At 46.7% G+C, this 27,822-nt stretch overlaps 1 protein-coding gene across 8 annotated transcripts; it reads left to right on the forward strand.

Moving 5' to 3' along the window:
* The first annotated feature begins 192 nt into the window (after positions 1 to 192).
* Positions 193 to 27,487, forward strand: mccc2 (methylcrotonoyl-CoA carboxylase 2 (beta)). 8 transcript variants are annotated; one of them, XM_036936575.1, is made up of 19 exons: positions 193 to 427; positions 4,134 to 4,200; positions 4,851 to 4,935; positions 5,079 to 5,180; positions 5,516 to 5,643; positions 5,807 to 5,919; positions 7,824 to 7,937; positions 8,108 to 8,172; positions 12,002 to 12,101; positions 12,589 to 12,684; positions 13,403 to 13,475; positions 20,041 to 20,117; positions 20,233 to 20,299; positions 20,604 to 20,760; positions 21,467 to 21,581; positions 23,419 to 23,504; positions 25,198 to 25,317; positions 25,406 to 25,429; positions 26,828 to 27,487. In XM_036936575.1, exons 1-17 carry the CDS (start codon positions 290 to 292, stop codon positions 25,313 to 25,315), a joined length of 1,701 nt encoding a protein of 566 aa, XP_036792470.1. In that variant the 5' UTR covers positions 193 to 289; the 3' UTR covers positions 25,316 to 25,317; positions 25,406 to 25,429; positions 26,828 to 27,487. The 8 variants fall into 8 exon arrangements, with proteins under 8 accessions (XP_036792470.1, XP_036792465.1, XP_036792464.1 ...); XM_036936570.1 differs by having other exon boundaries at positions 25,198 to 25,348; positions 25,406 to 27,487; XM_036936569.1 differs by having other exon boundaries at positions 25,406 to 27,487.
* The last annotated feature ends 335 nt before the right edge of the window (positions 27,488 to 27,822 follow it).

Below are 27,822 nucleotides of genomic sequence, written 5' to 3' on the forward strand. Positions count from 1 at the left end.
TACGTCCTCCTCAAAACACAACAGGAAAAATAAGAAATATGTCAGGGAGAAGAATAAGAATACATACAAATTAAATTGGCAAGGATTGAAATGTTATTTGTTTTGGTCAATGAATTTGTTAGTGGTTTTGTTACATTTTCCCCCGTGTTTAGATGTATTTTCCCACTCCCGTCCAGTAGGCGGCGACACATTAACATACTTTGGTTGATCAATGCTTGTGGGTCGAACAACAACAAATATCGCTGCAGGTTTGCTAACTAGGGTGGTTAGTTAGTTAGCTGTCAAAAACATGCTTCTTCAGACTTTCAGGCCATGGCTGACCTTGCTCCGTTGCAGAGGATTGCCAGTAGCAACAACACGACTTTACCACGGTGACAGAGTCGCAGCCGTCGGTACACAGCCTGACACACAGTCCGCGGAGTTTGCGGTAGGTGGTGTTGGAGAAGGTGGTGGAGGAGGTGAAGGTGGTGGAGGAGGTGAAGGTGGTGGAGTGGTGGAGGAGGAGGTGGAGGAGGGGAAGGTGGTGGTGGAGTAGGGGAAGGTGGTGGAGGGGAAGGTGGTGGTGGAGTAGGGGAAGGTGGTGGAGGGGAAAGGGTATCACGGTGAGACGCTGCTAGCTCGGACTGCCCTTGGAACTGACTTACTCTCAATAAGTGTAGTAATGCTCTCCAGCTAAATTAGCTGGCTTATTGTCATTTGCTTACATTATGCGTTTCAACCCCCTGTACCACCAGCTAGCTCACATGTACTGTAATTAACCAGGGCTAGCTAGCTTGCTAACATGTACTGTAATTAACCAGGGCTAGCTAGCTTGCTAACATGTACTGTAATTAACCAGGGCTAGCTAGCTTGCTAACATGTACTGTAATTAACCAGGGTTGGCTAGCTAGCTTGCTTGCTAACGTTGACCAGCCATTGAGAAGGGCAAATGCTTTTTGTCAGACAGCGTCTCCTCAGCAACGCTTTAAAAAAGTACTTCCGGGTCATGGAATTTCGGAAATATTTCAAATTAAAAGTCCCCCAGGTAATAGTACAAAAGTGTCAATAACGTGTATCTACTCAAAATAATAATAATGTGAAGAATAAAAGTGTATTTAACATTAACAGAGATTCGTTTTAAAGTTGCATTTCATTACAAGTTGGGGTTTAAAACATGTTCCAAGGTCAAACAAATGACCCCAATGCAAATCACTGTTTATAAAATACATAATCTTGGTTTATAGAGCAAAAATGTTTCTAGGTGACGCAATAAAAGTAATGTAGGGAGTGACTCAATAGGGTCTGTAGAATGGATATATGGTGTCATTTCACGGGGCTCTGAATAATACAGAATGTTGGTGGCCTTTAACTGTGGTCAAACAGCTTAAAGTAGGGTGCCTGGACACTATATTGTATAAATATTGCACTGTACATGGAAAATAATGAATTGGTGTCCATAAAACTAGGTTCCAGTCTACTCACTAGAGTCCCTAGAATACAAAACAGGTGAGTTTGAACATGAAGTTACTTAGTTCATACACTATATATAACTATGTGGACACCCTTTCAAATGAGTGGATTTGGCTCTTTCGGCCACACCCGTTGCTGACAGGTGTATAAAATCGAGCACACAGCCATGGAATCTCCATAGACAAACATTGTCAGTAGAATGATGTTACATTTCCAAATTGTTCCGAGAACAATATCACCAGTAAATAAACAGGAACCGTACAATCAGTAGGCCATTGTGTTCTTGACATTCATTAAGCTCCAACCATTCCTCAATGTGCTCCGCCTTATAATATTCTTTATCTTATATAAAGTAGTAATTCTCTTTCAGTATACATTTCCCCCCCACCCCCAATGTAGCTATAAATATTATTTAACATCATTTTAACATTCTCCACTAGGCAAAGCTGCGAAAAAAATATGGATTTAGAATAATATACAAAGCGTTTTACCGCAGACTTTTATTTTGAAGGCAAAAACCAAAAACCGGAAGTTTTAGTGTGGATGGGATCCACCTGGTGTTGCTGCCATGATGCTCATCTTTTTTACATTTTTTTTATTGAATTCAACCTTTATTTAACTAGGCTCAACGTCGCCCGGGTTTAACCGGGGTAGGCCGTCATGGGAGTAGGCCGTCATGGGAGTAGGCCGTCATGGGGGTAGGCCGTCATGGGGGTAGGCCGTCATGGTAAATAAGTAAACTAAACCAATATCAAACCAAGTGTTTGTTCGACGTCATTGATCACGTGCTTCTGATAAAACGATACAGATCGGCACACTGATTGGATCCACACCTCGTAGCTCCGGTTATCAAACACAACACCACTACTTGGTGATACTTCTTCAATTCCCTAAATGTCCATGTCTAGTTGCAGGTGGTTCGTTTTGAATTTAGAAAATATTCCCTTATTAAATTAAAACTTTTTATGCTCCATGAAGTAATCCAACAATGTGGAAGCCACCATTAAGTCTATTTCAAATGTTCTCACATTGATCTGGACAGGTGTCATGGTGACAGGTGTCATGGTGACAGGTGTCATGGTGATAGGTGGCATGGTGACAGGTGGCATGGTGACAGGTGGCATGGTGACAGGTGTCATGGTGACAGGTGGCATGGTGACAGGTGTCATGGTGACAGGTGGTGGTATGGTGACAGGTGGCACCTTGGGGTGGACAAATAGACTTGATGGTGGTGTATACGTTGTTGGATTACTTCATGGAGCAAAACATTTTTTATTTTTGTATTTAACCTTTTATAGGCAAGTCAGTTAAGAACAAATTCTTATTTACAATGACGGCCTACCAAAATGCCTCCTGCGGGGACGGAGGCCTGGGATAAAAACTACAAAATAAATATAGGACAAAACACACATCACGACAAGAGACCACAACACTACATAAAGAGAGACCTAAGACAACAACATAGCATGGTAACAACACAACAACAACATTGTAGGAACATAACATGGTAGTAGCACAAAACATGGTACAAATATTATTTGGCTCAGACAACAGCCCAAAGGGCAAGAAGATAATGTGAAAGAGGAGTGATTTACAATAAAGGAAACCAAGTCTAGATTTAACCTTAGCCTGCAGCTTTGATATGTGCTGAGACAAGGACAGTGTACAATCTAGCCATACTCCCAAGTACCTATATGTGGTGACTACCTCAAGCTCTAAACCCTCAGAGGTAGTAATCACACCTGTGGGGAGAGGGGCGTTCTTCTTACCGAACCACATAACCTTTGTTTTGTAGGTGTTCAGGTTAAAAAGGTTAAAAAGAGAAAGCTTATTTAATTTAATAACGTTTTTTTTCGAACCCCCTGCAACTAAACATGGATGTAAAAGACATTGGTAGTTGATAAAGGAATTTATATGGTTAAAGTAATGACTAAAGGATTCCACCCTGAAATCATATAATTGTATGAAATGTGTTAGAGTAATAATTCCATAATGTGTGTGACTACACCATTGTGTTACTGTTTCGGAATATGAGCTGGGTAGAGTTGAGACATTCAAGGCCAACTGAACTGTCGACTTGTGATAACTCTGAAACCAAATAACAGGAAAGAGGCCTCCCCAACTTAGGTAAGGGGGAGTAACTGTTAGGAATGGCTTGAAGATAATGAGAAATTATGTTAGTAATCGGGGAAAAACTAGAGCCCACCCAAAGGGAGGTGAAGTTTCTACTGGTGTGTCTTTGTGAGTTATAAACTGACTGTGATCTCATTTTTGACTTCAGAGTACTCTCTGAATAAAGAATGAACCTTTTGCAGAATCTGAGACTTTGCCTAATTATTATTAAACCCAGGGTCTTACAAACCTCGGGGAATTGGTCAAAGCTGAAATAATTGTTTAGTTATCATCGTTGGGATTGAAAATTCTCGTGACAGTAGTTTTCCAAGTTGGGAATTGAGGAAGTATCGCCAAGTTAAGGTTGGGTATATTCTCTGTGCTAAGCCAAACCGTATCTTCTCTAATAACACCCCAGACAGCTGCAACAGAGGAATGGCCTGACTAGGAGAGATTTTGAATAGCTAGGATACTAGCTAGTCCTTGCCTGGTTTATAACCTGCTCCGGAAGCTCCCACTCATACTACACTAATACACTATGGCATTTGACATCATGATATCTATCTTTTCAGGAAAACTATGAACGAATGCAAGTCCTTGTTGATGAGTTGAAAGGTAGATCGGAGAAAATCAAATTGGGTAAGTTAAGTTGGCACCTTCACATGTGAAAACTCTTTTGAATGTTAACAGAATTAGTAATGTGGTGTTGACAGCCTGTCTGATAATGTGTTGACCAGCCTGTCTGTTGACCAGCCTGTCTGTTGACCAGCCTGTCTGATAATGTGTTGACCTGCCTGTCTGTTGACCTGCCTGTCTGTTGACCAGCCTGTCTGATAATGTGTTGACCAGCCTGTCTGTTGACCTGCCTGTCTGATAATGTGTTGACCAGCCTGTCTGTTGACCAGCCTGTCTGATAATGTGTTGACCAGCCTGTCTGATAATGTGTTGACCTGCCTGTTTGTTGACCTGCCTGTCTGATAATGTGTTGACCTTTCTGTCTGTTGACCAGCCTGTCTGATAATGTGTTGACATGCCTGTCTGATAATGTGTTGACCTGCCTGTCTGGTAATGTGTTGACCTGCCTGTCTGATAATGTGTTGACCAGCCTGTCTGATAATGTGTTGACCAGCCTGTCTGATAATGTGTTGACCAGTCTGTCTGTAGACCTGCCTGTCTGTTGACCTGCCTGTCTGATAATGTGTTGACCTGCCTGTCTGTTGACCTGCCTGTCTGATAATGTGTTGACCTGCCTGTCTGTTGACCTGCCTGTCTGATAATGTGTTGACCAGGTGGAGGAGAACGTGCCAGAAAGCTACACATCTCCAGAGGGAAGCTCCTCCCCAGAGAACGCATAGACAGACTGCTGGACCCAGGGTAAACACACAGGACTATTCTCTGAACTTCTAGTTGTAGATGTATCCCCTGTAGAGACTCCGCAACCACTTTGTTTTGCCGTTTGTAGGTCTGAGGGTTCCTGTGTGTTCGAAGGTTATCCTTTACGGTGTTTCTCTCTGCAGGTCTCCGTTCCTGGAATTCTCCCAGTTTGCAGCATATGAGCTCTATGGGAAAGAGGAGGTTCCAGCAGGAGGCATCATCACAGGGATTGGCAGAGTCTCAGGGTGCGTAGATTAGTGTAAACGCTGTAGATTACTGTAAACACTAGATTACTGTAAACACTGTCGATTACTATAGACACTAAACACTGTAGAGCACTGTAAACACTAGTACTGTTAACACTGTAGAGTACTGTAAACACTAGTACTGTAAACACTGTAGAGCACTGTAAACACTAGTACTGTAAACACTGTAGAGTGCCGTGGACGCGTGGTAGAGCACGGGTATTGCACTGTAGAGTACTGAAGACACAGGTCCTGGAAGATGGTGCTTATTGTTCCAGCAGCCCCTTTCATTGTTATCTACTCTTCTGACTGGTCATCTGCCACATTCCCTCCAGGGTGGAGTGTGTTATTGTTGCTAACGACGCCACAGTGAAAGGAGGCACCTACTACCCAGTCACAGTGAAGAAGCATCTCCGAGCCCAGGAGATAGCTCAGCAGAACCACCTGCCATGTATCTACCTGGGTGAGTGCCCTCTCCTTCTCTATACTGGTGGCAGCATGGGGGTAGATGTACGTATGTAACACTCTCCCAGTGGTTGTCTCCTATAGTGGACTCAGGAGGGACTAGGGGTCAGGGACTAGGGGTCAAGTAATAGGAGTTGATTTGTGATTGTGTGCCTCTGCAGTGGACTCCGGAGGAGCCAACCTCCCCAGACAGGCCGAGGTCTTCCCAGACAGAGACCACTTTGGACGGATCTTCTTCAACCAGGCTCGCCTCTCCTCAGACGGAATAGGACAGGTAATGAATAGCACAGGTAATGAATAGCACAGGTAAGGAATAGCACAGGTAAGGAATAGCACAGGTAAGGAATAGCACAGGTAAGGAATAGCACAGGTAAGGAATAGCACAGGTAAGGAATAGCACAGGTAAGGAATAGCACAGGTAATGAATAGCACAGGTAATGTGTATTTTTATTTTTGTAATATATTTTTGAGTGTATATTTACACACAATTTAAACAGACAAAATCATATGGGCTAATTGAAGGGTTGGAGTGGGGATTGAACCTCGGTCTCCGGTGGGGAAAGGAGTAGACACACTGTGAACTTTACCACTAGACTGCAGCCTTTTTACACAGGTCATATTTTGAAAGATGGAGTAGAGTCTGACCCATAATTAGTGCTGGGAATTACCAAGGGACCTCACGATACAATATCAAATCAAAAATAAAATAGAATGTTATTTGTCTCACGCGCCGAATACAACAAGCTCGTCAGTAAGCATTTCACGGTAAGGTCTACAGCTGTTGTGCTGAATACATGTGATTTTTGATTGTGTGAGATAACAGAGTGATGGCCTCTACTAAAAAGAGGAGGATCAGCTTTCTATAGGCTAGGCCTACTATATTTATTTCTCAACTTTCCTAATATTAGGCACATTGCTTCTCTTTAAAACAGGAGTATAGCCTTCCTGGCTGGCAGGAAAATGAACCACTTTAAAAAGTGTCCTCCATCTGCTATTTAAGTGCATAGATGACATGTATTTTTTTCCCCTGTTTCAAGACAGGTGCATGATAATGGTCCATTCTAAATCAAAACAAATTTCACACACATATATTATTTAGTATATGTAAAGACAAGATTTAAATCAAGAATAATCTGATGGGTTACAATATTAGTTTATCACTTGTGAATTATATATTATCACTTTCCCAATCATAGTACTGAGCACCATGGATATTCAGATCTACATGTAATGTGTGACCAGACTCCGCCCTCCGCCCCCATCGAAGATCAGAAAACCAGTCAGTATCTGGTGTGACCACCATTTTCCTCATGTAGCTTGACACATCTCCTTCACATAGAGTTGATCAGGCTGTTGATTGTGGAATGTTATCCCACTCCTCTTCAATGGCTGTGTGAAGTTACTAGATATTGGTGGGAACTGGAATACACTGTCGTGCACGTCGAACCAGAGCATCCCAAACATGCTCAATGGGGGACATATCTGGTCACTGTGGAGGCCATAAACAAACAGGGACATTTTCACCCAAACGGGTGACATATCTGGTGAGTATGCAGGCCATGGAAGAACTGGGACATTTTCAGCTTCCAGGAATTGTGTACAGATCCTTGTGACATGGGGCCGCGTATTATCATGCTGAAACATGAGGTGATGGATGAATGGCACGACAATGGGCCTCAGGATCTCGTCACGGTATCTCTGTGCATTCAAATTGCCATCGAGTTCACTGTTTGTTGTCCGTAGCTTATGCCTGTCCATACCATAACCCCACCATGGGGCACTCTGTTCACAATGTTAACATCAACAAACTGCTCGCCCACACAACACCAAACACGTGGTCCATGGTTGTCAGGCCGGATGGACATACTGCAAAATTCTCTAAAACGACGTTGCAGGCGGCTTATGGTAGAGAAATTAAAATGTAATTCTCTGGCAACAGCTCTGGTGGACATTCCTACAGTCAACGTGCCAATTGCACACTCCCTCAAAACTGTGGCGTTGTGTTGTTAAAACTGCATTTTAGAGTGTCGCTTTTTTTTGTGGCACCCCTGCCCAGTCATGTGAAATCAATAGATTCATTAATTTAAATGGGCTGATTTCCTTATATGAACTGTAAAATCTTAGAAATGATTTTGTTTATATTTTTGTTCAGTGTATGTGTTTGTATATGTGTTCCAGATAGCGGTGGTTATGGGGTCGTGTACAGCGGGAGGAGCGTATGTCCCAGCCATGGCTGATGAGAGTATCATCGTCAGGAAACAAGGAACCATCTTCCTGGGAGGACCTCCTCTGGTGAGGACTAGATAACGTATTATAGATATTCATAATTTAGAAAATTATGTGTCTTAACGGTGCTATCATGACAACCCTGCTGTATCATGGCAACCCCGCTGTATCATGGCAACCCTGCTGTATCATGGCAACCCTACTGTGTAGAACTGATGCGTTGTGTTGTTTTTCAGGTAAAAGCAGCAACAGGGGAGACTGTCTCTGCTGAGGATCTTGGAGGGGCGGATCTTCACTGCAGGTATCAGGCAGTATGACATCATGGTGGAGCAGGGGCCTGAGGGCACGCAGTGTGTTGTGAAATCTGTGAATGTAATGTTTTTAAAATTGTATAAACTGCCTGAATTTTGCTGGACCCCAGGAAGAGTAGCTGCTGCTTTGGTAGGAACTAATGGGGATCCATAATAAACCCCAGGAAGAGTAGCTGCTGCCTTGACAGGAACTAATGGAGATCCATAATAAACCCCAGGAAGAGTAGCTGCTGCCTTGGAAGGAACTAATGGAGATCCATAATAAACCCCAGGAAGAGTAGCTGCTGCCTTGGCAGGAACTAATGGAGATCCATAATAAACCCCAGGAAGAGTAGCTGCTGCCTTGGCAGGAACTAATGGGGATCCATAATAAACCCCAGGAAGAGTAGCTGCTGCCTTGGCAGGAACTAACGGGGATCCATAATAAACCCCAGGAAGAGTAGCTGCTGCCTTGGCAGGAACTAACGGGGATCCATAATAAACCCCAGGAAGAGTAGCTGCTGCCTTGACAGGAACTAATGGGGATCCATAATAAACCCCAGGAAGAGTAGCTGCTGCCTTGGCAGGAACTAATGGAGATCCATAATAAACCCCAGGAAGAGTAGCTGCTGCCTTGGCAGGAACTAATGGGGATCCATAATAAACCCCAGAAAGAGTAGCTGCTGACTTGGCAGGAACTAAGGGGGATCCATAAAACACCCAGGAAGAGTAGCTGCTGCTTTGGCAGGAACTAACGGGGATCCATAATAAACCCCAGGAAGAGTAGCTGCTGCCTTGGCAGGAACTAACGGGGATCCATAATAAACCCCAGGAAGAGTAGCTGCTGCCTTGGCAGGAACTAATGGGGATCCATAATAAATACAAATTCAGCATTGGTCCTTTCTGTGGTAGAAAAAGTACTCAATTGTCATAGTTCGTAAAAGTTCAAAGTAAATCAAATCAAATTTTATTTGTCACATACACATGGTTAGCAGATGTTAATGCGAGTGTGGCGAAATGCTTGCGCTTCTAGTTCAGACAATGCAGTAATAACCAACAAGTTATCTAGCTAACAATTCCAAAACTACTACTTTATACACACAAGTGTAAAGGGATAAAGAATATGTACATAAAGATATATGAATGAGTGATGGTACAGAACGGCATAGGCAAGATACAGTAGATGGTATTGAGTGCAGTATGTACAAATGAGATGAGTATGTAAACAAAGTGGCATAGTTAGAGTGGCTAGTGATACATGTATTACATAAGGATGCAGTAGATGATATAGAGTGCAGTATATACATATACATATGAGATAAATAATGTAGGGTATGTAAACATTATATTAGGTAGCATTGTTTAAAGTGACTAGTGATAATTTATGTAAAATATTTAATTATTAAAGTGGCTGGAGTTGAGTCATATTAAGCAAACCAGACAGCACAATTTTATTGTTTTTAAAAATTTATTTACGGACAGACGGGCATACTCCAACACTAGGACATAATTTACAAACGCAGTATGTGTGTTTAGTGAGTCCGCCAGACCAGAGGCAGTGGGGATGACCAGGTGTTACATTAATAGATGCCTGTAATGTCTGAGTTAGGTATGGTAGGTACTGTATGGTATGAGTTGGGTATGGTGCGTACTGTATGGTATGAGTTGGGTATGGTAGGTACTGTATGGTATGGTAGGTACTGTATGGTATGAGTTGGGTATGGTAGGTACTGTATGGTATGAGTTGGGTATGGTAGGTGCTGTATGGTAGGTACTGTATGGTCTGAGTTGGGTATGGTGGGTACTGTATGGTAGGTACTGTATGGTATGGTAGGTACTGTATGGTAGGTACTGTATGGTATGGTAGGTACTGTATGGTTTGAGTTGTGTATGGTAGGTACTGTATGGTATGAGTTGGGTATGGTAGGTACTGTATGGTATGAGTTGGGTATGGTGGGTACTGTATGGTAGGTACTGTATGGTCTGAGTTGGGTATGGTGGGTACTGTATGGTAGGTACTGTATGGTATGGTAGGTACTGTATGGTATGAGTTGGGTATGGTAGGTACTGTATGGTATGAGTTGGGTATGGTAGGTACTGTATGGTATGAGTTGGGTATGGTGGGTACTGTATGGTAGGTACTGTATGGTCTGAGTTGGGTATGGTGGGTACTGTATGGTAGGTACTGTATGGTATGGTAGGTACTGTATGGTATGAGTTGTGTATGGTAGGTATGGTATGAGTTGGGTATGGTAGGTACTGTATGGTCTGAGTTAGGTATGGTAGGTACTGTATGGTATGGTAGGTACTGTATGGTATGGTAGGTACTGTATGGTAGGTACTGTATGGTATGGTAGGTACTGTATGGTTTGAGTTAGGTATGGTAGGTGCTGTATGGTAGGTACTGTATGGTATGGTAGGTACTGTATGGTCTGAGTTAGGTATGGTAGGTACTGTATGGTATGGTAGGTACTGTATGGTAGGTACTGTATGGTTTGAGTTAGGTATGGTAGGTACTGTATGGTAGGTACTGTATGGTATGGTAGGTACTGTATGGTTTGAGTTAGGTATGGTAGGTACTGTATGGTAGGTACTGTATGGTATGGTAGGTACTGTATGGTATGAGTTGTGTATGGTAGGTATGGTATGAGTTGGGTATGGTAGGTACTGTATGGTAGGTACTGTATGGTATGGTAGGTACTGTATGGTATGGTAGGTACTGTATGGTAGGTACTGTATGGTATGGTAGGTACTGTATGGTTTGAGTTAGGTATGGTAGGTGCTGTATGGTAGGTACTGTATGGTAGGTACTGTATGGTATGGTAGGTACTGTATGGTTTGAGTTAGGTATGGTAGGTGCTGTATGGTAGGTACTGTATGGTTTGAGTTGGGTATGGTAGGTACTGTATGGTAGGTACTGTATGGTTTGAGTTAGGTATGGTAGGTACTGTATGGTATGGTAGGTACTGTATGGTTTGAGTTGGGTATGGTAGGTACTGTATGGTAGGTACTGTATGGTTTGAGTTAGGTATGGTGGGTACTGTATGGTTTGAGTTAGGTATGGTAGGTACTGTATGGTAGGTACTGTATGGTATGGTAGGTACTGTATGGTTTGAGTTAGGTATGGTAGGTACTGTATGGGATGGTAGGTACTGTATGGTATGGTAGGTACTGTATGGTAGGTACTGTATGGTATGGTAGGTACTGTATGGTATGGTAGGTACTGTATGGTAGGTACTGTATGGTATGGTAGGTACTGTATGGTTTGAGTTAGGTATGGTAGGTGCTGTATGGTAGGTACTGTATGGTTTGAGTTGGGTATGGTAGGTACTGTATGGTAGGTACTGTATGGTTTGAGTTAGGTATGGTAGGTACTGTATGGTTTGAGTTAGGTATGGTAGGTACTGTATGGTAGGTACTGTATGGTATGGTAGGTACTGTATGGTTTGAGTTAGGTATGGTAGGTGCTGTATGGTAGGTACTGTATGGTATGGTAGGTACTGTATGGTCTGAGTTAGGTATGGTAGGTACTGTATGGTAGGTACTGTATGGTATGGTAGGTACTGTATGGTTTGAGTTAGGTATGGTAGGTGCTGTATGGTAGGTACTGTATGGTATGGTAGGTACTGTATGGTCTGAGTTAGGTATGGTAGGTACTGTATGGTATGGTAGGTACTGTATGGTTTGAGTTAGGTATGGTAGGTGCTGTATGGTAGGTACTGTATGGTATGAGTTGGGTATGGTGGGTACTGTATGGTACCATGGAGCAGGTATCAGTATGATATTAGTTAGGTCTGGTTCCTCTCCAATGTTGATCTGTGTTTGTTTCCTGTCCCACAGGAAGTCAGGCGTAACAGACCACTACGCTCTAGACGATAGCCACGCCCTTCACCTGGCTCGCAAGGCCGTCCGCAACCTCAACTACACCAAGAACATACAGGTGGGTGATAACCTCAGCATACAGGTGGGTTATAACCTCAGCATACAGGTGGGCGATAACCTCAGCATACAGGTGGGCGATAACCTCAGCATACAGGTGGGCGATAACCTCAGCATACAGGTGGGCGATAACCTCAGCATACAGGTGGGCGATAACCTCAGCATACAGGTGGGCGATAACCTCAGCATACAGGTGGGCGATTATAACTCTCTCATTCTGAGAGAGTTGATCAGAGACAGAACGCTCAAGTGTTTTTGGAAAGAAAATATAAACCCCAACCAAAATATAGAAGGGATACAGGTCTATAGTTTTTGTTGACGTCGAAGGAGTGGTTTCTTGTGTAGCTAAAGTTTGTTCTATTTCTTTTCTTCAGAAAAACAAATGTGAAACAAAAAGAGACGTCACAACATAAAGTCATTGAAACATGTTGTACGGTGGTTTGTTGCCCTTCTATTGACATGGTGTTATGGACCCGCTGTGTTGCCAGGTGACCACAGAGCCCCCCGAGGTGCCTCTCTACCCAGCTGAGGAGCTGTATGGCATCGTAGGAGCCAACCTCAAACGCAACTTTGACGTCAGAGAGGTACCCCCCACACACACACGTTTATTAATGTACTTATTATGGGAGTCCAAGGAGTCTGGATGAGCTGATGATGAGCCCTATTGTACTGGTTCATTGTTATTATGGGGTCCATGTCCCACAGGGGCATTTTAAATAGACTTTTATATTGTGTTATAATATATTTAAAATGTTCTGCCAGGTGATAGCCAGGATTGACTGTTAGGTTGTGTTATAATTTGTTCTACTGTGTGATTGCCAGGTGATAGCCAGGATTGTCTGTTAGGTTGTGTTATAATTTGTTCTACTGTGTGATTGCCAGGTGATAGCCAGGATTGACTGTTAGGTTGTGTTATAATTTGTTCTACTGTGTGATTGCCAGGTGATAGCCAGGATTGACTGTTAGGTTGTGTTATAATTTGTTCTACTGTGTGATTGCCAGGTGATAGCCAGGATTGACTGTTAGGTTGTGTTATAATTTGTTCTACTGTGTGATTGCCAGGTGATAGCCAGGATTGTCTGTTAGGTTGTGTTATAATTTGTTCTACTGTGTGATTGCCAGGTGATAGCCAGGATTGACTGTTAGGTTGTGTTATAATTTGTTCTACTGTGTGATTGCCAGGTGATAGCCAGGATTGACTGTTAGGTTGTGTTATAATTTGTTCTACTGTGTGATTGCCAGGTGATAGCCAGGATTGACTGTTAGGTTGTGTTATAATTTGTTCTACTGTGTGATTGCCAGGTGATAGCCAGGATTGTCGATGGCAGCCGGTTTGATGAGTTCAAAGCCTTCTACGGAGATACGGTGGTTACAGGTGAGTACTAGGCTGGTCGCTATCAGTTTATACTACCTGGGGGTTTAGGCTGGTCGCTATCAGTTTATACTACCTGGGGGTTTAGGCTGGTCGCTATCAGTTTATACTACCTGGGGGTTTAGGCTGGTCGCCATCAGTTTATACTACCTGGGGGTTTAGGCTGGTCGCTATCAGTTTATACTACCTGGGGGTTTAGGCTGGTCGCTATCAGTTTATACTACCTGGGGTTTAGGCTGGTCGCCATCAGTTTATACTACCTGGGGGTTATACTACCTGGGGGTTTAGGCTGGTCGCTATCAGTTTATACTACCTGGGGTTTATACTACCTGGGGGTTTAGGCTGGTCGCTATCAGTTTATACTGCCTGGGGGTTTAGGCTGGTCGCTATCAGTTTATACTACCTGGGGGTTTAGGCTGGTCGCTATCAGTTTATACTACCTGGGGTTTAGGCTGGTCGCTATCAGTTTATACTACCTGGGGTTTAGGCTGGTCGCCATCAGTTTATACTACCTGGGGGTTATACTACCTGGGGGTTTAGGCTGGTCGCTATCAGTTTATACAACCTGGGGGTTTAGGCTGGTCGCTATCAGTTTATACTACCTGGGGGTTTAGGCTGGTCACCATCAGTTTATACTACCTGGGGTTTAGGCTGGTCGCTATCAGTTTATACTACCTGGGGTTTATACTACCTGGGGGTTTAGGCTGGTCACTATCAGTTTATACTACCTGTGGGTTTAGGCTGGTCGCTATCAGTTTATACTACCTGGGGGTTTAGGCTGGTCGCTATCAGTTTATACTACCTGGGGGTTTAGGCTGGGCGCTATCAGTTTATGCTACCTGGGGGTTTAGGCTGGTCGCTATCAGTTTACACTACCTGGGGGTTTAGGCCGGTCGCTATCAGTTTATACTACCTGGGGTTTATACTGCCTGGGGGTTTAGGCTGGGCGCTATCAGTTTATACAACCTGGGGGTTTAGGCTGGGCGCTATCAGTTTATACAACCTGGGGGTTTAGGCTGGTCGCTATCAGTTTATACAACCTGGGGGTTTAGGCTGGTCGCTATCAGTTTATACTACCTGGGGGTTTATACTGCCTGGGGGTTTAGGCTGGTCGCTATCAGTTTATACTACCTGGGGGTTTATACTGCCTGGGGGTTTAGGCCGGTCGCTATCAGTTTATACTACCTGGGGGTTTAGGCTGGTCGCTATCAGTTTATACAACCTGGGGGTTATACTACCTGGGGGTTTAGGCTGGTCGCTATCAGTTTATACTACCTGGGGTTTATACTACCTGGGGGTTTAGGCTGGTCGCTATCAGTTTATACTACCTGGGGGTTTAGGCTGGTCGCTATCAGTTTATACTACCTGGGGGTTTAGGCTGGTCGCTATCAGTTTATACTACCTGGGGGTTTATACTGCCTGGGGGTTTAGGCTGGTCGCTATCAGTTTATACTACCTGGGGGTTTAGGCTGGTCGCTATCAGTTTATACTACCTGGGGTTTATACTACCTGGGGGTTTAGGCTGGTCGCTATCAGTTTATACTACCTGGGGGTTTAGGCTGGTCGCTATCAGTTTATACTACCTGGGGGTTTAGGCTGGTCGCTATCAGTTTATACTACCTGGGGGTTTATACTGCCTGGGGGTTTAGGCTGGTCGCTATCAGTTTATACTACCTGGGGGTTTAGGCTGGTCGCTATCAGTTTATACTACCTGGGGTCAATAAGTAGAGCTAAATAAACGAAAGTACATTTTTAAATAAAAAGTACCACAACTTGAAACTCTCGACCCGCTCCACTACAGCCCTGTCGATGTTAATGGGGGCCTGTTCGGCACCGCTCCACTACAGCCCTGTCGATGTTAATGGGGGCCTGTTCGGCACCGCTCCACTACAGCCCCGTCGATGTTAATGGGGGCCTGTTCGGCACCGCTCCACTACAGCCCTGTCGATGTTAATGGGGGCCTGTTCGGCACCGCTCCACTACAGCCCTGTCGATGTTAATGGGGGGCCTGTTCGACCCGCTCCACTACAGCCCCGTCGATGTTAATGGGGGCCTGTTCGGCACCGCTCCACTACAGCCCTGTCGATGTTAATGGGGGCCTGTTCGGCACCGCTCCACTACAGCCCTGTCGATGTTAATGGGGGCCTGTTCGACCCGCTCCACTACAGCCCTGTCGATGTTAATGGGGGCCTGTTCGGCACCGCTCCACTACAGCCCTGTCGATGTTAATGGGGGCCTGTTCGACCCGCTCCACTACAGCCCTGTCGATGTTAATGGGGGCCTGTTCGGCACCGCTCCACTACAGCCCTGTCGATGTTAATGGGGGCCTGTTCGACCCGCTCCACTACAGCCCCGTCGATGTTAATGGGGGCCTGTTCGGCACCGCTCCACTACAGCCCTGTCGATGTTAATGGGGGCCTGTTCGACCCGCTCCACTACAGCCCTGTCGATGTTAATGGGGGCCTGTTCGGCACCGCTCCACTACAGCCCTGTCGATGTTAATGGGGGCCTGTTCGGCACCGCTCCACTACAGCCCTGTCGATGTTAATGGGGGCCTGTTCGGCACCGCTCCACTACAGCCCCGTCGATGTTAATGGGGGCCTGTTCGGCCCTCCTTTTCCTGTAGCTCCTTTAGCATCCGTCATCTGACCTCTTCCGTATTGAGTGAGTCACTGGTAATTACTGTTTAGTTCTTGCTTCTAAGCAGGAATCAGGAGGATAGAGTTATGGCCAGATTTGCCAAATGGAGGGCGAGGTAGAGCTTTGTATGAGTCTCTGTGTGTGGAGTTCAGCCACACCCGTTGCGGACAGGTGTATCAAATCAAGCACACAGCCATGCGATCTCCATAGACAAACATTGACAGTAGAATAGCCTTACTGAACAGCTCAGTGACTTTCAATGTGGCACCGTCATAGGATCCCACCTTTCCAACAAGTCAGTTTGTCAAATTTCTGTCCTGCTAGAGCTGCCCCGGTAAACTGTAAGTGATGTTATTGTGAAATGGAAACGTCTAGGAGCAACAACGGCTCAGCCGCGAAGTGGTAGACCACACAAGCTCACAGAACAGTGCTGCCGAGTGCTGAAGCAAGTAGCGCGTAAAAATCGTCTGTCCTCGGTTGTAACGGCCACTACCGAGTTCCAAACTGCCTCTGGAAGCCACTTCAGCACAAGAACTGTTCGTCAGGAGCTTCATGAAATGGGATTCCATGGCAGAGCAGCAGCACACAAGCCTAAGATCACCATGCATAATACCAAGCATCAGCTGGAGTGGTGTAAAGCTCACCACCATTGGACTCTTGAGCAGTGGAAACACGTTCTCTGGAGTGATGAATCACTCTTCTCCATCTGGCAGTCCGACAGACACATCTGGGTTTGGTGGATGCCAGGAGAACGCTACATGCCCCAATGCATAGTGCCAACTGTAATGTTTGGTGGAGGAATAATGATCTGGGGCTGTTTTTCATGGTTCAGGCTGTGGCCCCTTTAGTTCCAGTGAAGGAACCTCAGAAAAATACAGCATACAATGATATTCTAGATGATTCTGTGCTTCCAACTTTGTGGCATCAGATTGGGGAAGGCCCTTTCCTGTTTCAACATGACAATGCCCCTGTGCACAAAGCGAGGTCCATACAGAAATGGTTTGTCGAGATCAGTGTGGAAGAACTTGACTGGGCTGCACAGAGCCCTGACCCATATTAACGACCATGATTTTTGGAATGAGATGTTGGACTAGCAGGTGTCCACATACTTTTAGTCATGTGGTGAACATCTACAGTACAGAACCTTAAAGTACAGCCAGTATTTGGATATAACCCTGCAGGGGTACAGGTGATATAACCCTGCAGGGGTACAGGGGTACAGGTGATATAACCCTGCAGGAGTACAGGGGTACAGGTGATATAACCCTGCAGGAGTACAGGGGTACAGGTGATATAACCCTGCAGGAGTACAGGGGTACAGGTGATATAACCCTGCAGGAGTACAGGGGTACAGGTGATATAACCCTGCAGGAGTACAGGGGTACAGGGTACAGGTGATATAACCCTGCAGGAGTACAGGTGATATAACCCTGCAGGGGTACAGGTGATATAACCCTGCAGGGGTACAGGGTATAGGTGATATAACCCTGCAGGGGTACAGGGTACAGGTGATATAACCCTGCAGGAGTACAGGGTACAGGTGATATAACCCTGCAGGGGTACAGGGTACAGGTGATATAACCCTGCAGGAGTACAGGTGATATAACCCTACAGGGGTACCGGGTACAGGTGATATGACCCTGCAGGGGTACAGGGTACAGGTGATATAACCCTGCAGGAGTACAGGTGATATAACCCTGCAGGAGTACAGGTGATATAACCCTGCAGGAGTACAGGTGATATAACCCTGCAGGGGTACAGGGTACAGGTGATATAACCCTGCAGGAGTACAGGTGATATAACCCTGCAGGGGTACAGGGTACAGGTGATATAACCCTGCAGGAGTACAGGTGATATAACCCTACAGGGGTACCGGGTACAGGTGATATGACCCTGCAGGGGTACAGGGTACAGGTGATATAACCCTGCAGGAGTACAGGTGATATAACCCTGCAGGAGTACAGGTGAAATAATCCTGCAGGAGTACAGGTGATATGACCCTGCAGGAGTACAGGTGATATGACCCTGCAGGAGTACAGGTGAAATAATCCTGCAGGAGTACAGGTGATATGACCCTGCAGGAGTACAGGTGATATGACCCTGCAGGAGTACAGGTGATATAACCCTGCAGGGGTACAGGGTATAGGTGATATAACCCTGCAGGGGTACAGGGTACAGGTGATATAACCCTGCAGGAGTACAGGGTACAGGTGATATAACCCTGCAGGGGTACAGGGTACAGGTGATATAACCCTGCAGGAGTACAGGTGATATAACCCTACAGGGGTACCGGGTACAGGTGATATGACCCTGCAGGGGTACAGGGTACAGGTGATATAACCCTGCAGGAGTACAGGTGATATAACCCTGCAGGAGTACAGGTGATATAACCCTGCAGGAGTACAGGTGATATAACCCTGCAGGGGTACAGGGTACAGGTGATATAACCCTGCAGGAGTACAGGTGATATAACCCTGCAGGGGTACAGGGTACAGGTGATATAACCCTGCAGGAGTACAGGTGATATAACCCTACAGGGGTACCGGGTACAGGTGATATGACCCTGCAGGGGTACAGGGTACAGGTGATATAACCCTGCAGGAGTACAGGTGATATAACCCTGCAGGAGTACAGGTGAAATAATCCTGCAGGAGTACAGGTGATATGACCCTGCAGGAGTACAGGTGATATGACCCTGCAGGAGTACAGGTGATATGACCCTGCAGGAGTACAGGTGATATGACCATGCATGTGTTGAGAGACAACGTGTTGTTGTAGTACAGGTGTGATTAGACCTGTCTGGTGTTGTTGTAGTACAGGTGTGATTAGACCTGTGTGGTGTTGTTGTAGTACAGGTGTGATTAGACCTGTGTGGTGGTGTTGTAGTACAGGTGTGATTAGACCTGTGTGGTGTTGTTGTAGTACAGGTGTGATTAGACCTGTGTGGTGTTGTTGTAGTACAGGTGTGATTAGACCTGTGTGGTGTTGTTGTAGTACAGGTGTGATTAGACCTGTGTGGTGTTGTAGTACAGGTGTGATTAGCCCTGTGTGTTGTAGTACAGGTGTGATTAGACCTGCATGGTGTTGTAGTACAGGTGTGATTAGCCCTGCGTGTCGTTAGGGTACAGATGTGATTAGACCTGTGTGGTGTTGTAGTACAGGTGTGATTAGCCCTGCGTGTCGTTAGGGTACAGATGTGATTAGACCTGTGTGGTGTTGTAGTACAGGTGTGATTAGACCTGTGTGGTGTAGTAGTACAGGTGTGATTAGACCTGCGTGGTGTTGTAGTACAGGTGTGATTAGCCCTGCGTGTCGTTAGGGTACAGATGTGATTAGACCTGTGTGGTGTTGTAGTACAGGTGTGATTAGACCTGCGTGTCGTTAGGGTACAGATGTGATTAGACCTGTGTGGTGTTGTAGTACAGGTGTGATTAGACCTGTGTGGTGTAGTAGTACAGGTGTGATTAGACCTGCGTGGTGTTGTAGTACAGGTGTGATTAGCCCTGCGTGTCGTTAGGGTACAGATGTGATTAGACCTGTGTGGTGTTGTAGTACAGGTGTGATTAGACCTGTGTGGTGTAGTAGTACAGGTGTGATTAGACCTGCGTGGTGTTGTAGTACAGGTGTGATTAGCCCTGCGTGTCGTTAGGGTACAGATGTGATTAGACCTGTGTGTTGTTGTAGTACAGGTGTGATTAGACCTGTGTGGTGTTGTAGTACAGGTGTGATTAGCCCTGCGTGTTGTTAGGGTACAGGTGTGATTAGCCCTGCGTGTCGTTAGGGTACAGGTGTGATTGATTGATTCTCATGTCTGTTCACAGGGTTCTCCAGGATATTTGGTTACCCTGTTGTTGTAGTACAGGTGTGATTAGCCCTGCGTGTTGTTAGGGTACAGGTGTGATTGATTCATTCTCATGTCTGTTCACAGGGTTCTCCAGGATATTTGGTTACCCTGTTGGAATCATTGGTAACAATGGAGTCCTGTTCTCAGAGTCTGCTAAGAAAGTAAGTTTATGCCGTTGAAGTTGATCTGTCACATGATTACAGAGAAGTAGGATCTTTTAGTTCACAGTAAAATAACCACTATGTACATATTGACTTCTGCATTACTGTGTTCCAGGCAACTCATTTCATAGAGTTGTGCTGTCAAAGAAACATTCCACTTATCTTTCTACAAAACATCACGGGTAAGTACAGACGAGATGGATTCCTTCTACAAAACATGGCTGGCAGGGTGTATGAAGTTCAATGGTTCAGCTTTTTGTTTTGTGCTCTGACCCTGTGTCACTCTGTCCTCCTCCAACCTCCTCCCCGACTGTCCTCCTGCCCTTCTGTCCCTGTCCTCTCCCCCTCTCTGTCCTCTCCCCTCTCTGTCCTCCTCCCCCTCTGTCCTCCTGCCCCTCTGTCTCTCTCCTCCTCTCTGTCCTCTCCCCGTCTCTGTTTCTGTCATCCCTCCTCTCTGTCCTCTCCCCTCTCTGTCTCTCTCTGCAGGCTTCATGGTGGGCAGGGAGTACGAGGCAGGTGGCATCGCCAAGGACGGGGCTAAGATGGTCACGGCGGTTGCGTGTGCCAACGTGCCCAAGATCACGGTGATCATCGGCGGCTCGTACGGAGCGGGCAACTACGGCATGTGTGGCAGAGCCTACAGGTATACCCTACACACTACATAGTACACACTACACCACCCGACAATACAGGTCCTAATGACATGCCCTGTCAAGCCTACGGGTATACCCTACACACTACATAGTACACACTACATAGTACACACTACACCACCTGACAAAAAAACGTCCTAATGACATGCCCTGTCAAGCCTACGGGTATACCCTACATACTACATAGTACACACTACATAGTACACCACCCTATATCAGTGTTCCCCAACTGGTGGCCCGGGTGGGGGGGGGGGTTTATCTGGCCTCCTAAGTACTGAGCAAAAATAAATAAGTGGAGTTTTAATTGTTGGACATAAAAGAGTGTAGAAACACCAGGAAATCAGCTCCCAAGTGATTTAATATAAGACATCTGTTCCTAAGTGTTCCTGCACATAATAGACACAAATGTAAACAAGGTTTGAAATGATTTTCTTTTAGTCTGACATTATATCTGTTTTGGGATTCTTGCGGTCAAAGTCAAAGTCTAGAAATGATTTGTAATTATGTTCCGGCCTCCCACCATCCACTCAAGAAGAAAATGTTGTGCGACTGAATCTAATTGATGATCCCTGCCCTATATGGACAGAACTATTTTACTGAGGGTTGGTCCTAGGATTAGGTCCTTCTTTCCTGGTAGCTAGAGGAACCCTTGGTTCCTCATGTACAGTAAACAAGATGTCTCCTCCCCTCCTCCAGCCCCCGGTTTCTGTACATGTGGCCCAACTCCCGTATCTCTGTGATGGGTGGAGAGCAGGCTGCCACCGTACTAGCGACCATCACTAGAGACCAGCGGACTAGAGAGGGCAAGGAGGTCAGTATTACCCCACCATGTCTCAGTGGGTTAACATCTAGAGACCAGCGGACTAGAGAGGTCAGGAGGTCAGTATTACTCCACTGGGGATCCCCAAGGGGAGGTTTGGATCGGCTGGGGGTCCCCAAGGGGAGGTTTGGATCGGCTGGGGGTCCCCAAGGGGAGGTTTGGATCGGCTGGGGGTCCCCAAGGGGAGGTTTGGATCGGCTGGGGGTCCCCAAGGGGAGGTTTGGATCGGCTGGGGGTCCCCAAGGGGAGGTTTGGATCGGCTGGGGGTCCCCAAGGGGAGGTTTGGATCGGCTGGGGGTCCCCAAGGGGAGGTTTGGATCGGCTGGGGGTCCCCAAGGGGAGGTTTGGATCGGCTGGGGGTCCCCAAGGGGAGGTTTGGATCGGCTGGGGGTCCCCAAGGGGAGGTTTGGATCGGCTGGGGGTCCCCAAGGGGAGGTTTGGATCGGCTGGGGGTCCCCAAGGGGAGGTTTGGATCGGCTGGGGGTCCCCAAGGGGAGGTTTGGATCGGCTGGGGGTCCCCAAGGGGAGGTTTGGATCGGCTGGGGGTCCCCAAGGGGAGGTTTGGATCGGCTGGGGGTCCCCAAGGGGAGGTTTGGATCGGCTGGGGGTCCCCAAGGGGAGGTTTGGATCGGCTGGGGGTCCCCAAGGGGAGGTTTGGATCGGCTGGGGGTCCCCAAGGGGAGGTTTGGATCGGCTGGGGGTCCCCAAGGGGAGGTTTGGATCGGCTGGGGGTCCCCAAGGGGAGGTTTGGATCGGCTGGGGGTCCCCAAGGGGAGGTTTGGATCGGCTGGGGGTCCCCAAGGGGAGGTTTGGATCGGCTGGGGGTCCCCAAGGGGAGGTTTGGATCGGCTGGGGGTCCCCAAGGGGAGGTTTGGATCGGCTGGGGGTCCCCAAGGGGAGGTTTGGATCGGCTGGGGGTCCCCAAGGGGAGGTTTGGATCGGCTGGGGGTCCCCAAGGGGAGGTTTGGATCGGCTGGGGGTCCCCAAGGGGAGGTTTGGATCGGCTGGGGGTCCCCAAGGGGAGGTTTGGATCGGCTGGGGGTCCCCAAGGGGAGGTTTGGATCGGCTGGGGGTCCCCAAGGGGAGGTTTGGATCGGCTGGGGGTCCCCAAGGGGACGTTTGGATCGGCTGGGGGTCCCCAAGGGGAGGTTTGGATCGGCTGGGGGTCCCCAAGGGGAGGTTTGGATCGGCTGGGGGTCCCCAAGGGGAGGTTTGGATCGGCTGGGGGTCCCCAAGGGGAGGTTTGGATCGGCTGGGGGTCCCCAAGGGGAGGTTTGGATCGGCTGGGGGTCCCCAAGGGGAGGTTTGGATCGGCTGGGGGTCCCCAAGGGGACGTTTGGATCGGCTGGGGGTCCCCAAGGGGAGGTTTGGATCGGCTGGGGGTCCCCAAGGGGAGGTTTGGATCGGCTGGGGGTCCCCAAGGGGAGGTTTGGATCGGCTGGGGGTCCCCAAGGGGACGTTTGGATCGGCTGGGGGTCCCCAAGGGGAGGTTTGGATCGGCTGGGGGTCCCCAAGGGGAGGTTTGGATCGGCTGGGGGTCCCCAAGGGGAGGTTTGGATCGGCTGGGGGTCCCCAAGGGGAGGTTTGGATCGGCTGGGGGTCCCCAAGGGGAGGTTTGGATCGGCTGGGGGTCCCCAAGGGGACGTTTGGATCGGCTGGGGGTCCCCAAGGGGAGGTTTGGATCGGCTGGGGGTCCCCAAGGGGAGGTTTGGATCGGCTGGGGGTCCCCAAGGGGAGGTTTGGATCGGCTGGGGGTCCCCAAGGGGAGGTTTGGATCGGGCTGATCTAAGATGTTACAGGACTAATATATGCAATGTCCCATGTTCAGTTCACAGCAGAGCAGGAGGCCGCCATGAAGGAACCCATCGTCAAACGGTTTGAAGAGGAAGGAAGCCCGTACTTCTCCAGCGCTAGGTGAGATATCAGCATCACCCAGTCGATGATGGCATTAACAATGCATTATTAATGTGCTTATAATGAATTATGAAGAGTATTTTAAATCAAAGGTTATTTGTCACGTGCCGAATACAACAGGGAGACCTTACAGTGAAATGCTGAATACAACAGGGAGACCTTACAGTGAAATGCTGACTACAACAGGGAGACCTTACAGTGAAATGCTGAATACAACAGGGAGACCTTACAGTGAAATGCTGAATACAACAGGGAGACCTTACAGTGAAATGCTGAATACAACAGGGAGACCTTACAGTGAAATGCTGAATACAACAGGGAGACCTTACAGTGAAATGCTGAATACAACATGGAGACCTTACAGTGAAATGCTGAATACAACAGGGAGACCTTACAGTGAAATGCTGAATACAACAGGGAGACCTTACAGTGAAATGCTGAATACAACAGGGAGACCTTACAGTGAAATGCTGAATACAACAGGGAGACCTTACAGTGAAATGCTGAATACAACAGGTATAGTAGACCTTACAGTGAAATGCTGAATACAACAGGTGTAGTAGACCTTACAGTGAAATGCTGAATACAACAGGTGTAGTAGACCTTACAGTGAAATGCTGAATACAACAGGTGTAGTAGACCTTACAGTGAAATGCTGAATACAACAGGGAGACCTTACAGTGAAATGCTGAATACAACAGGGAGACCTTACAGTGAAATGCTGAATACAACAGGTGTAGTAGACCTTACAGTGAAATGCTGAATACAACAGGTGTAGTAGACCTTACAGTGAAATGCTGAATACAACAGGTGTAGTAGACCTCACAGTGAAATGCTGAATACAACAGGTGTAGTAGACCTTACAGTGAAATGCTGACTACAACAGGTGTAGTAGACCTTACAGTGAAATGCTGAATACAACAGGTGTAGTAGACCTTACAGTGAAATGCTGACAACAACAGGTGTAGTAGACCTTACAGTGAAATGCTGAATACAACAGGTGTAGTAGACCTTACAGTGAAATGCTGACTACAACAGGTGTAGTAGACCTTACAGTGAAATGCTGACTACAACAGGTGTAGTAGACCTTACAGTGAAATGCTGACAACAACAGGTGTAGTAGACCTTACAGTGAAATGCTGAATACAACAGGTGTAGTAGACCTTACAGTGAAATGCTGAATACAACAGGTGTAGTAGACCTTACAGTGAAATGCTGAATACAACAGGTGTAGTAGACCTTACAGTGAAATGCTGACTACAACAGGTGTAGTAGACCTTACAGTGAAATGCTGAATACAACAGGTGTAGTAGACCTCACAGTGAAATGATGAATACAACAGGTGTAGTAGACCTCACAGTGAAATGCTGAATACAACAGGTGTAGTAGACCTCACAGTGAAATGCTGAATACAACAGGTGTAGTAGACCTCACAGTGAAATGCTGAATACAACAGGTGTAGTAGACCTTACAGTGAAATGCTGACTACAACAGGTGTAGTAGACCTTACAGTGAAATGCTGACTACAACAGGTGTAGTAGACCTTACAGTGAAATGCTGACTACAAGCCCTGAACCAACAGTGCAGTTAAAAAAATATAAAATACAAAATAAAATTAAAATAAATAAAATAATATCTATTGTTGAGTTTTACCTTATGTTTTATCTTCCATGTTGTTCTGCCCGTCTGATAGGCTGTGGGATGACGGTATCATCGACCCGGCTGACACCCGTCTGGTTCTGGGAATGAGTCTCAGTGCTACACTCAATGCCCCGACACAGAGGACACGCTTTGGAGTGTTCCGGATGTAGACATCCACGGGCCCACTGGAGGACAGACTAGACATCCACAGACAGGCTAAACATCCACAGACAGACTAAACATCCACAGACAGACTAGACATCCACAGACCCACTAGAGGACAGGCTAAACATCCACAGACCCACTAGAGGACAGACTAGACATCCACAGACCCACTAGAGGACAGACTAGACATCCACAGACCCACTAGAGGACAGGCTAAACATCCACAGACCCACTAGAGGACAGACTAGACATCCACAGACCCACTAGAGGACAGGCTAAACATCCACAGACCCACTAGAGGACAGACTAAACATCCACAGACCCACTAGAGGACAGGCTAAACATCCACAGACCCACTAGAGGACAGACTAAACATCCACAGACCCACTAAAGGACAGACTAGACATCCACAGACCCACTAGAGGACAGGCTAAACATCCACAGACCCACTAGAGGACAGACTAGACATCCACAGACCCACTAGAGGACAGACTAAACATCCACAGACCCACTAGAGGACAGACTAAACATCCACAGACCCACTAGAGGACAGACTAAACATCCACAGACCCACTAGAGGACAGACTAAACATCCACAGACAGACTAGACATCCACAGACAGACTAGACATCCACAGACCCACTAGAGGACAGGCTAAACATCCACAGACAGACTAGACATCCACAGACAGACTAGACATCCACAGACAGACTAAACATCCACAGACCCACTAAAGGACAGACTAGACATCCACAGACCCACTAGAGGACAGACTAAACATCCACAGACCCACTAGAGGACAGACTAGACATCCACAGACCCACTAGAGGACAGGCTAAACATCCACAGACCCACTAGAGGACAGACTAAACATCCACAGACCCACTAGAGGACAGACTAAACATCCACAGACCCACTAGAGGACAGACTAAACATCCACAGACCCACTAGAGGACAGACTAAACATCCACAGACCCACTAGAGGACAGACTAGACATCCACAGACCCACTAGAGGACAGGCTAAACATCCACAGACCCACTAGAGGACAGACTAAACATCCACAGACCCACTAAAGGACAGACTAGACATCCACAGACCCACTAGAGGAGAGACTAAACATCCACAGACCCACTAGAGGACAGACTAAACATCCACAGACAGACTAGACATCCACAGACAGACTAGACATCCACAGACCCACTAGAGGACAGGCTAAACATCCACAGACCCACTAGAGGACAGACTAAACATCCACAGACCCACTAGAGGACAGACTAAACATCCACAGACCCACTAAAGGACAGACTAGACATCCACAGACCCACTAGAGGAGAGACTAAACATCCACAGACCACTAGAGGACAGACTAAACATCCACAGACAGACTAGACATCCACAGACAGACTAGACATCCACAGACCCACTAGAGGACAGGCTAAACATCCACAGACCCACTAGAGGACAGGCTAAACATCCACAGACCCACTAGAGGACAGACTAGACATCCACAGACAGACTAGACATCCACAGACCCACTAGAGGACAGACTAGACATCCACAGACCCACTAGAGGACAGACTAGACATCCACAGACCCACTAGAGGACAGGCTAAACATCCACAGACCCACTAGAGGACAGACTCTGGAGCCAGGCTGTACTGATACAAGGACTGTATCCTGTATTGGACCTCCCAAATGGAACCCTATTCCCTATATAGTGCACTACTACCCCATGGGCCCTGGTCAAATGTAGTGCACTTTAGAATAGGGAGCCATTTGGGACAATGATGTATTTTGTAGAAACAGTATATTGCACACCCCCAGGCAGCGTTGCCAGTAGTGTGTGGTGACTGACCATAGAAAAACATTTTGTTCTGGAAAAGCGACTAAACTGTCATCTTTGTTAAACTGTATCATTAATCAGTGTCAATAAGGAGACTTGTGTTTAAAAGTCAAGAGATAAGTAATGGAACCTCAAGTCAGAATCCTAAGTGTCCTCCTGATCACACTCCGTGCCTCTCTACTACTTCTGATATGGTCAAACATCACACCTCTTCTGGGAACTGGGAGTCTCTATCTAACCAACTCTGGTTTTTGTATGTTGCTTCTATTTTCTCTAGGATTTTGGATTAACACGGGTGTTCACCAATTAAAAGAACTGACCGCACACGGAAACCTGTGTTTTTGTTTCATTATGTATTTACAGAAACATTGTTTTCCCATACCCTCCCCAAATTAATAGCTTTTAATTGTTGAGCTTTTAGAACACTTGGTAACATGATTTGAAACAGCCTGCATTGATGCTGGCCAATGTTTGGTAAACCTCCATTTTATTTGATTGAAACAGAACAGTGAAATGTTAAATGATCATTGGATATTTATTGAAAATGGTAATGTACTGTAGAATTTCAACGTGTCACAAGGACCTCCCAGTTAGCATTGAGACATCGGGTGGTCGTTCTGACTTCTGCCACCTCAATCTCCTTCACCCTTACAGGGCACTCCAGGAA

The sequence above is a fragment of the Oncorhynchus mykiss genome, chromosome 11, assembly GCF_013265735.2.
Source record: "Oncorhynchus mykiss isolate Arlee chromosome 11, USDA_OmykA_1.1, whole genome shotgun sequence".
NCBI lineage: Eukaryota > Metazoa > Chordata > Actinopteri > Salmoniformes > Salmonidae > Oncorhynchus > Oncorhynchus mykiss.